General features: G+C 54.5%; 1 protein-coding gene across 1 annotated transcript in view; it reads right to left on the bottom strand.

Moving 5' to 3' along the window:
• The window catches only part of EN1 (engrailed homeobox 1), a 15,204-nt gene extending 4,983 nt beyond the window's left edge, over positions 1–10,221 (bottom strand). The window contains exon 1 of the mRNA XM_019665342.1: positions 9,831–10,221. Within this exon, the coding sequence (XP_019520887.1) occupies positions 9,831–10,221 (391 nt within the window). The remainder of the gene's footprint in view (positions 1–9,830) is intronic.
• Positions 10,222–10,707: the final 486 nt, after the last annotated feature.

Here is a 10,707-nt window from a genome sequence, read left to right as displayed (position 1 = left end):
GCCCCGCCGCCCCGGCCGCCGCGCCGGCCCCCGCCCCCCGCGCCTCGCTCCCCACCCCACTTTGCCAGCGGCCCGTGAGGGTGCGCGGAGGAAGGAGGCCGGAGAAGCCCCAGCGAAGGCACGGGGCGGGTGCAGGAAAAAAAGCCCAGGCGCCTGGCCTGGATCGCTCGCTCTTATCAAGCAGATAGATCTCGCTGTCTCTCCCTCTCTCTAATTTGTAGACATCCAGATATGGAGACACTTGGCTATTTCTTTTTTCTTTCTGCAACCAGATTCAATGACTTGTTTTAAACGGGGGGAGTAAGCCACGGCCAAAAAAGAGGGAAAAAAAAAGAAAGAAAACAAGAAAGCAAGAAAAAAGAAAAAAAAGCTCCAAGAATTTTTTTTTTCTTAAAGGGAAAAAATAGTCTTTAAAGTCTAGCCATCTTCCTAGGCAGTTGTGAGGGGTTTGACTTCCCCGAGTGTCACGCTCAGCTGTGCCCAGAGCGCAAGGCTGGCAGCGCCTTTAATCGCCTTTGCTTTTTTTGCAGGGAGAGCGCGTCTCCGCCAGCGCCGGGCTGCTTTTTTTTTTTTTTTTTTTTCAAATCTCTGACAGCTCGGATCTTTGCACAAACTCTCTCGCTTAAAAAAAAAATCACCCAGGCACACTTTTTGCCTTCAAACCGGAAGCACGTGAGTCAGGGCCGCACGTGTGCGGGGCCAATGGCGAGCCAGGACTCGCGCTGACACCCGGGCCTCCGCCCAATGGGCGCGCGCAGGACTTTGCAGATAAATAATCCGGGGGCGGCGGCTTCGGGAGGAGAGGGGGCCAGGCGGCGCGGGCCCGGCGCGTCCGGCCCGCCCTCCCCAACCCGCACTCGAGCCCCTCCCCCTCTTGCAGGCCAGCACCAAGGAAGGGGCGACGGAGACCCGCGAGGGGTGGATTTCAGGGTATAGACAAATAGAGAAGCAACTTCATAAACAACTTGTTGGAGAAAAATGCAGGGTTATGGGTGCGCGAACGCCGGGTGCAGCAGGGTCAGGGGGCTGTGGCCTCGATTACATTGCATCCCCATGACTAAGAAACTCAGCCTTTTATTTTCTCTTTTTTTCTTGCTGTTATGAGGGGTGAAATGTTGTCACCGTCCGTGTGTGCAGTTTGTGTGTGGGGGGGGGCGGGGAGGGGTGTAAAACGAGGAGGCTCGAAGATGTGAAATACACCTAGAGTTGGTTACTTTCAGGGAAGCAGTTTATTTTTTCTCAAATATCAAAACACCGGAGGCCAGCTACGCCTAGCTAGCACCGTCTGAAGGTTTGCAGTTTATGCAAGCCGTCTGCACTGCGTGTCCTTTCCGGGGTATCCTCACCCATGCGTATCCTTCCCTGTCCAGACTTTCACAACCCCGAGAGCTGTCTGGCTCCATTAAGCCAGGCCCAGAGGGCGCGAGAGAGTCCGAGCGCCGGGCGCGCCGGGCGCGCCGGGCGCCAGTTCTTTCCCTAGCTGCCTGAGCCGAAGCCGTCCCGGCCCGGTAGAGTTGTCCTGGCCGGGCCCCTGGGCCAAGCCAGTCAGGGTGTGTATGCGCGCAAGGCCCCGGCTTTTGGGTTCAGGACAAACTCCCTGTTAGATTTCCCTGCAAAGTAAAATCAAACAAATAAAAAAAGTACTGCATCCCAGGTGTTTGCCCCAGCCAGCTGACGATGTGGACAGCAAGTTTCCCCCGGTTGCCCAGATTTTCCTGACATTGTTCCCGACTCCCTGGAGGCCTATGGCTCTAATCCTGCGTGTTATTCCCAAGTTTGGGGGGCTGGGGGGCTCCCGCATCTCCCACGCTCACGGAGATCCGTCTCCAGTCTGCCAGGCTCTTTTTCTGTTTCCTGACCAAGGCACCCCAAAAGTTTTTCCATCGCCAGGAATGAGGTGGAGGGAGGTGAGGCAGGGTTTGTCTGCTGAGACATTTGGGAGGGCCAGAGTTCGATTGTGTGCTGAAGCCTGCGGTACCCGAGAGTAGTGGCTAGAAAGGATCCCGCAGCTGAGGCCTTCGCTCGGATGTTATCTTGGAGCTTCCGTGAACCTGCTCTCCCTGACCTCCATCCTCAACTGGGACGGTGGAGAAAGGATCTCTTTGGGGAGATTGTCTAGTGGGAACAGGCAAATAATCCCCCTTGCCCAGAAAAGTCACAGAGCGCTAGGAAGAAAATACAACGAAAACCACAACCAGAGGAAACCAGTGCAGTAGCCAAAGTTTCACATAGGGGCTGGCGGAGAGTGGGAGTTCATGCTGATGACTATGTGTCAGCCGAGGGTCCTCCGGTACCCGGGGCTCTGGAGTTCCTAGACCTGCCCGGGCGGCCCCGGGACAGTAAGAGCCACTTTCTCGAACGTTGCCCTAAGCAGGCCCGCCCTGCTCTCCTCAACCCTGCCAAGCCGCCCCCACAACCCCACTTTGGAGCCTCCTGGTCCTCTTCAGTTCTACGCCCAGGGGCTCCCCGAAATCTCTCGGTGCCCCCACCCTTTCTCCCCGAAATGGGGGGTGGGAATTTTATATTTAAGTTCGCAAAATTGAAATCTTTATCCCGCAAGCGAGCGTGGGTACTTAATTAAATTCTAATTAGGACACTATCAATATCCTATTTAGCCGCGTAGCTTTTGTGCGCCGCGGTCCCTTTCAGCGCCGTAAATAGGGTCTCGACGCCTTATCTCTCCTGCAGGAGACGCCTCGAGAAGGGCTGCGGAAGATAATTTATAGGTTTTAATTACTCTTCATTCCGCCTGATCAGCTTGGCGTTCATCACAGGCCTGTGAATAAAACCCTGGTCAAAAGCTCTGTCACATCGCGCTGGCAAGACGCTTAATCAAAGTGAGCGGCCCCGCGCGCCGCGCGGCCCGGCTCCTCCACGTAATTTCCAGCCAGCTGATAAAGCCAGCTGAATAATGCGGCGGCCCTTTGGAGACACCATTTACAGAAATGACTTTATTGACGGCTTAACGTCGGTAATTCATTTTACCTTTCATGTAGTGGAGCCCGGATTTGTTACAGTAATGGGATGATAAATGCACCCGCGGCCCACGAGCTCCGGCTGGATTAGGAGGCGCACCGCGCGCTGGTTTGTCGCCCCCCCCCCCCCCACCTCCCGAGGCTAGGCCTGCGCCGGTAGCTGTGCACCCAGCGCTGCCTGCTCTCCACGACCCAAACCCGGGCCCACGCCCTCCTCTCCTGCCTGAAAATGAACACACTATTTTGGAACTCGGTGTTAGCGGGTTGGTGTCTTGGCAAACCTGAGAGTGAAGTGTGTGTGTTGGGAGCGAGCAAATGTTTACCAAGATGGGTGTGTGAAGGGTCCCGAGGACTCAAAGTGAGCCCAGGATTGGGCATGTAGGTGAGGAAGTACCCACAGGGTGAGTGGTGTGTACAAGTATGTGGGAAAAGGGGTTGGGTGTGTGTGGAGTGCTGTGTGTGCACATGTGAGTATATTTGTGGCAGTTCTTTTCCTGGTACTGTTTTCTGCCTTTGGGAATTAAGGAATTTCTTCCAACTTGATAGATGTCCAGGTGGGGAGGGCACCCAGATTGGAATGGAGACTTTTTCTCCAAACACCTTCTGCTCTTGGCCAAAGGTATGGAAGTTTGGGGACACCCTGTGACCATTTCCAATGCCTTGAAGTTCTGAGCTGTGCAGTTCCCCTGGGACAAGAGGCCTCACAGAAGGCAACTGACCTGGCTGCGTCTCTGCAGTGAATTGATTGTCCCCAAGTTGTGCTTCCATACACAGTCAACATAAAAGTGGAGAATGACAAGGAAGAAAACGATTTTGTTTTATTTTAAATGCTGGATGGGGAGCAAAAACAAAACAAAAACAAAAACAAAAACAAAAAAACCCTATGATTTCTTTCCTCACTTGAAGGAAGAAGGGGGACCAAAGAGACTTTCAATGGTGGGGAGTGGGATAAGCAGGACAGGAAGAAACCCCCAAATCCCTGCCTCTCTCCCATTCCCAGACTTCCTCTATTCTCTGCCTAACCAGGAGTTCCACTGTGAGAAAGGCACATGATCAAACAGAGAGGGAGAGTGTGTTTGGGGGTGCTAAAGAAGTTTGGGGATCACATAGTAGGAAAACTGATAAGTGCTTCTCAAGGTAAAGGCTGAGAAATTTTACCTTTGTTTCTCCCCTTTCCCAATCTTGCAAGAACTACTTACCAATTTGAAGAGCGGTCTCTGTGGCTTGGGGAGCAGGAGAGAGCAGAGCCTGTGTTTGTGTCTATTTGCTTGTGTATATGAGAACCACTGAGAGAAGCAGGAGTCTATAAAAGCATTTTGTGTGTGTGTGTGTGTGTGTGTGTGTGTGTGTGTGTACATGGCAGGAGACTAGTGTGTGCAGACATTAGTGTGTACACCCAAGTCTGCCCCACCAGTTGGGCACAGAGTAATGTGTTTGCCAAGGGTTTTGGTGTGTGCTGCTCAAAAAAGAGAAATCTCCCGCCAGCCTGCATTTCCTCAGAATTTTGGATTTCGTTAGGCTGAGGCAAATGGTCTTGCCTGCTTCCACCTCTCTTTTGAAGATGTGTGTGAGGAGGAGAATTGTGAAAGAAAACCTTGCAGCCTTGCCAGGCGTGTGCACGATGGGCAGAGAGTGCGAGCGTGTTGCATGCACACGGTGGTAATCGCATTTCGAGTGTAGATCAGATGGCGGTGGGGCCTCGTGGCGCGGGACATGAATGAGTTGTCGCAACACAATAGCGCGCAGCCTTCCTACGGGGACTGGGTGACCAGCGGTTTTGTTGGGAGTGAATGCGAAGAGATTTCTGCTACAAGTGCCGCGGTATTATTATGAGGCAGAAGGTCAGACTATACATCGCAGGTCCCCAAAGCCTATAGACCTTGGGAAATGCGGGGCCTCGAGCCACGTCATTGTACCTGACAGTCCTTTCAATAGGCTAATTCAATTAGCGCTCCGGGTTTTGGTCTTCATTTGGAGGCGATAATAATGTGGGGGGTGGCTGGGTGCAAGGGATTCGTTGGGTATTGGTTAGGGATCCTCATCCATTCTGCCTGAGCTTGGAGGGTGACTGGAGGAGGCGGGGGAAGGGGGAAAGCCGAGGTGGGTGGGTGGGTCGGTGGGTGCGTGGGAGGTAAACCATGGAAAATAAAATGCTCTGTTGACTCTCGAAATTGGGGGCAGCTTTGTTTGTAGATGGCCCAGAAGACTTGGGGGGAGGGAGGTAGAGAGAATTTCTTCTTTTCTGTGTGCATTAAATAACCCCTATAAATAAATGTCCAGGTTCCTAGAAAGCCCGAAAAAAGCCTGCTAGTGGAGGTTGTCACCTTTGGGATTGCAATGTTTGGGTCTCTGTCCTTACTATCCTGCCTTCAGGGTTCCCCCCCCACCACCACCACTTTATGCGAGAAGGAGCAGTTCGCAGTACAGACCTTTTTGTTCTAGAAACAGTTTGGGTTTTTCTTTTTCTTTTTTCCTCTACAGCCTGGACAAGATGAGAAAATTAAGCCCTTTCTTCTCTTGACTATGAGAAATGCGGGAAATATTTCGGTGATTTCCGTAAATCGCACCTGGTGGTCAGGATTCGGAAAGGGCTCCGGGCCCTGGTTTCCTTCGGGAACCCTGAAGACTGCCTTCAGGGTCGCGCCCGGCGCCCGGGACGCCTGGGCTCAAACGCCCGACGCATCGCTGCTGGCGGGTTGACGAGCTGGGATAAGGCTGCGAGGGGATGCTGGGGAGCGAAACCCAGTGCCTCTAGGCTCGGGTTGCCGGAAGGGAGCCTTCACCTTCTCCTCTATATCCCCAAACCGTTCTGGAGCTACACTTCACATCCAGCCAGGACCCTGGAACTGAGGACGTTAGAGCTCACAGCTCCCGAAAGCAAGGCAACTACAAACACTTCCCTAGGTATTTTTCTTCACTTTAATCAGACATTCCGGTTTTTCCCTTACCTTGCATCCCACCCAAATTGCAGAACCAAAATCCTCATGTTCATCCCTCCCAGTCCCACCCTCCAAAACCCGGAGTAACTTCAGCATCTACGCTCGAATTTTCTTCTCTCCTTTATTTTGTTTTTGTCCCTCTCAAGCCCCCTCCTCCTCCCCAGAAGGCTCTTTGAGCCTGGCGCCTCTTGGCAGAGGGGGCCCCTTGCCCACCCCAGTCCCCACCTGTCTGAGTAGCGGCTCCCGCCTGGATCCGTCCAGGCGCGGGTCAGGGTCCACACCGACTGGCCTCGAGCGTGGGCACGCCGAGGGGTACGCGTTTGAGGGGGGGCCAGTGCGGCTTCCGGGTTCTGCTGTCCTCTCCGCTCAGTCCATGCTCCGGAGTAGGTCCGCACCCAACTCCAAAGTTGAGGACAAAAAAAAAAGGACTCGAGAAAAGGAAAAAACACAACATCCAGCTCTTTTGCAGAGGAATGCCCAGGTGGCTCCAAAACCAGTTCTTTTTGCTTGCCCCAGGCCCAGAGTAACTGTTCTTCTTCCCCGGATTCCCATAAGGATGAGGGGCGATCCCGGGGCTCTTTTCCCACTGACCTGGGAAAAGCCAGCCGAAGTCCACGCACCCGGCTTTCAGCGCTCTGGCTGTCGGCCGACGCCTTCCCGCCTCCCTCCCGGCGGGCCCCGGAGCGCGAGCCAGGCCGCGCCCCTCTTTGGTCCGTGGAGGTGCAGCCTCCAGACCATCTGCCCGGGTAGGATGCGGGAAAAGCTCCAGGTTCCAGCCGCGGTCGGCGCTGCGGGGGGCTGGTGGGGGGCTGGAGGGGTGGCGAGGGAGGGAAAAGTTTAGTCCGGAAGGGGCACGGGAGGGGTAGCGGGAGTCTCTTCAGCCTGGGAGTAGAGAGGGAGAGGGGGGCGAAAACTCTTGTACTCCCCCCCCCAAGCTGCTCCACCTCCTGCCTCAGACAGGATCGACAGCGAGTGATGGGGGGGCAGGGGGGCACTGCAACGTCCAGGCCTTCCCGGGCCACCTTCCCTGTCCACCTGCTCCTGCAGAAACCCGAGTGGGGGACGAGTGTGCGGCCGCGCAGGTGCATGTTTGTACCTGTGTGTATGTATGTGTATGTATGTATGTGTGTGTGTGTGTGTGTGTGTGTGTGCGCGCGCGCGCGCGCCCGGGTGTGCAAAGAAAGATTGTGTATGTTTTTTGTGTCTCTCTAGCCCTCGTATGGTTGTGCTATGTCTGTGTGTGCAAATGTTGTGTGTGTGCATGTGCTCTGCGCCGGTAGACGTGCCTGTGCGTGTCCATCTGTATAATCTCCATGAGTGTGTTTGTGCAGAGCTGGGAACCGGAGAGCAACTCCTTTCGACCTAGGCTTTGGAAGGGAGGTGTCTGAAGTCGCAAGGACCAGAGGTCTCTGACTCCAAACCACCCACCCCCGTCCCCACCTCCCCACCGCCGTCATTGAACTATGTAAAGGCAGAGAAAGCAGTTGTTTAAACCCAGATTAAAATGGCCACTGACTTTCTGTTCCCCACCAAGACCCACCTGTGCAATTCCGAACCCTTAAACCCTGTTTCGGGCAGGGTGGGCAACACATGGCAAGGTCAACATCAAAGGGACTATTGGGAGCACAAAGATCAAAAGCCCACTACACAGATGAGGCAACTGAGATCCGGAGAGGGGAAGGGATTAGGTCCGGGTCCCACTGGTCACAGGGCTCAGCACCAAAGCAGGCCTAAGCAGACAGAGTAGGGGAAGGTAGTCTCCTTCTCCCAGCTGCCAACCCCATTCCACTCACGTCCAAGAATCACTCTCTTCCGTGTGTGTGTGTATGTGTGTGTGTGTGCGTGTGTGTGTATGTGTGTTTGTGTGTGTGTGTGTGTGTGTGTGTGTGTGTGTGAGAGAGAGAGAGAGAGAGAGAGAGAGAGAGAGAGAGAGAGAGAGCGCGAGCGCGCGCGCGCGAGAGAGATGGGGATGCAGTGGGAGATGAAGGAGAAACCATTCCTTCTCTTGTTTGGTCCCACTGGAGGCCCGTGTGGTTCCCAAGCAGTTAGCAGATTCCTCTTTACGCATGAATGGTAGTTAGGGGTGGGAGGTCGTGAGGGGAAGGGTGGTTTCACTTCCTGCTCAGGGTAGGGTGGGGTGGTGGAATACCGACCCCAAAGCCATTCTAGGCACGTCGCCCCCTCCCTTGGCAAGGAGGCCCGTCCCAAAATTGTTATGCAAAGGAATCGAGCGTGTGATCTTCCAGCGATCAAAGCGGCAAAGCCAAATGTTAGAGAAGTCAATAATGGATGACCAGATTAAGAAACCCATCTCGCGGACAATTTTCATCGCAATTGAAAAAGCGCCCTCTTTCCCTTATATTCTCCGCCCCCTCCCCAATACATAAAAGATAAAAGTAGGCGGAAGGATGGGGGCTGGGGCTGGTGGCGAAAGAAGGCAGCAGCCCGGCTTGCGTGAATTAGCGAGTACGTGGATTTATATGTTGAGGGGAGATAACGCCCCCTAGGGGTGACCCCAGTGAGTCCCGGGGTTCTCGCTGCCTAAGCCCGCAGAACCTTGCTGTCTGCACCCAACGTTCATTGGCCCCTTAAAAAACAGAGCATGAGTTGCCGCTCTAAGCCGGAGGGGATTCTAGGCTCTTTCTTCCCCCCCACCCCCGCCCCCGCAAACCATTTAGCACCCATCCTGAGCCTCTGCGCTGCGTCCCTTCCTGTCCCCTTTCTTTCGGGAAATCCTAGGCAGGGTCCGGGGGGCGCAGGCGGATTCCCAACCCGTTTTCCTGTGAGGAACTCGCCACCTGTTGGTCCTATCGGAGAACTGCATCTGGATGGTGCCCCCGGGTACGCGAGGCTGTGGGGGAGAGGTTTGTGTTTGAAGTGGCAGGAGGGGCGTAGGGGATATTTGGCCTCTTTCCGGACAGTTGTCACCTGACGGGGAAAAAAACAACAGGATTCCGGGAAGGGGAGCCTTCTTAGGATTCCCTCGCTTCATAAGAGCCAAAGCTGGAGAGAATAACCCACCAAGGGCTGTTTGCTCCGCAACTTGGAAAGCAGAAAATGCCTGACACAGCGCGATGAGCTCTGCATTGGGAGTCGGAGCCAGGCTTCCTTAGCGCCTTCTGCCTGCTTCGTGCCTTGTGACCTTGGGAAGGACCCTGGTTCTCTCTGGGTGGGTTTTCTTATTTGCAAACTGAGGGAATTGTGTTCAATTGATCCCCTCTCAACTCTGACCTTGAATCTAACATTAAATCTGAGCAGTATGTGTAGACACTTGTGTCTTGTCTTTATATTTCCAACCCTTAACAGATCCTGGATCTTTATATGCCGTCTATATCCTAATCTCTTATGCCTATTTAATGTACAGCTGCTTCAGTTATATTACTGTTTCCCCAATTGTCTGAAGACTTCATTTGAGTGGGTCAGGATGTTTTCTGGCCGAAATTATCCTTATAAGTGCTCATTTACTTAAGGTGTTTTTGCTGTGTGTGTGTGTGTGTGTGTGTGTGTGTGTGTGTTTTTAATCAGACAAACAGGAAAACTTTTTTCACTTTGCAGTGTGGACGCAGCTGGGGAGGACCTGCGTCATGGACAGTGAGAACATAGTGGATTCTCTTGTGGGAGGCTTAGTGGAGAATACCCAGGCCCAGGATTGTGGTCAGTGTCTGAGAAAGGACCCAGAAGAATGACCCAGGCTGGAGAGAACAAGAGAGAAGTCTGAAGCCACAGAGGCTCTGAAGCTCCCTGGGTGAGGGTGGCCCCTGACCACCTCCTTGATACACAGGGTCCTGAGAGCAAAAATGGCGTTGAGATCAATGTAGAATAGCTCAGACCTCGTCACCCCCCCCCCCTTGAGCTCTCTATGAAACTAATAAGGCACAGAAACGGGGAAGAGGAGGCAATATTTTACTCGATTTACCTGGAGTTCGAGTATAACTCCTCCTTCGAGTTGGGGCTTTGCGCAGCTCCAGCGAAGCGCGCTTTCCGCGCAGTGGGTCTTTTATGTAAGGCCTCGAGCTCCAAAGTTGGGCAGCTAGGCCCAAGTTAAGCGTGTGGATTCGGGAGACCCGGATATGACGGCGTCCGACTGAGCAGCGGGAAGGCCCGCTTTCCTCTCCCCCAGCTCGCGAGCAGCCGCGCAGGGCCAGATCAGCCGCTGTCATTTTGAACCCAAGACCCTTTGCTTTCGGATTGGAGGGGACGAGTCTTTCGGTCTGCGTGCCCTGGAATCGCTCTGGGACCACCGGCTCCTCGGAGGTGGTGAATTTCAGCATCTTGACAACCCGCGTACACGCAGGATTCAGGGCCATATTCCCACTTAGAAATGGGAAAATTGAGGGTATTGGGGGGGGGGCAGGGAGTCTGCTCGCTTGTCCTTGTGAGCGGCAATCTGAACGCGAACCGAGTTCGGAGGGGTCAGCTGGTGGCCTCGTTCTGACGTCCGGGCGGTCTGTGTGGCTCTAGATTTTTAGCGAGCACCGGCGAGGACGAGTCCCACTCGTAGCCGGCTGCAGTTTGGCTGTTCCGGCTCTCGGTGCCGCAAGGCTCACACCGCTTGTGACATGGTCTCTTTCCCAGCCCCTCAGACCCGGCCCTTGGACTGCCGAACTTAGTGCCCTCCGGCCTCCGCGGAGCGGCCCTGGCCTGGGACATCGGGATCTCCAAGCCTCGGCCTAGCACAGCCCGCACTTTGGGGCCAGAGGCGAGCCCGGGGAGTGAGCCGTGGGCCGAAGCAGAGTGGCTGCATGGACATTGTCGCCTACTCTGACCGAGGAGAAGCAGAGACCTTGTGTCCA

Source organism: Hipposideros armiger, unplaced genomic scaffold, assembly GCF_001890085.2.
Source record: "Hipposideros armiger isolate ML-2016 unplaced genomic scaffold, ASM189008v1 scaffold_440, whole genome shotgun sequence".
NCBI lineage: Eukaryota > Metazoa > Chordata > Mammalia > Chiroptera > Hipposideridae > Hipposideros > Hipposideros armiger.
The sequence above is the reverse complement of the archived record's forward strand: the minus strand, read 5'-3'. Positions and strand labels throughout refer to the sequence as shown.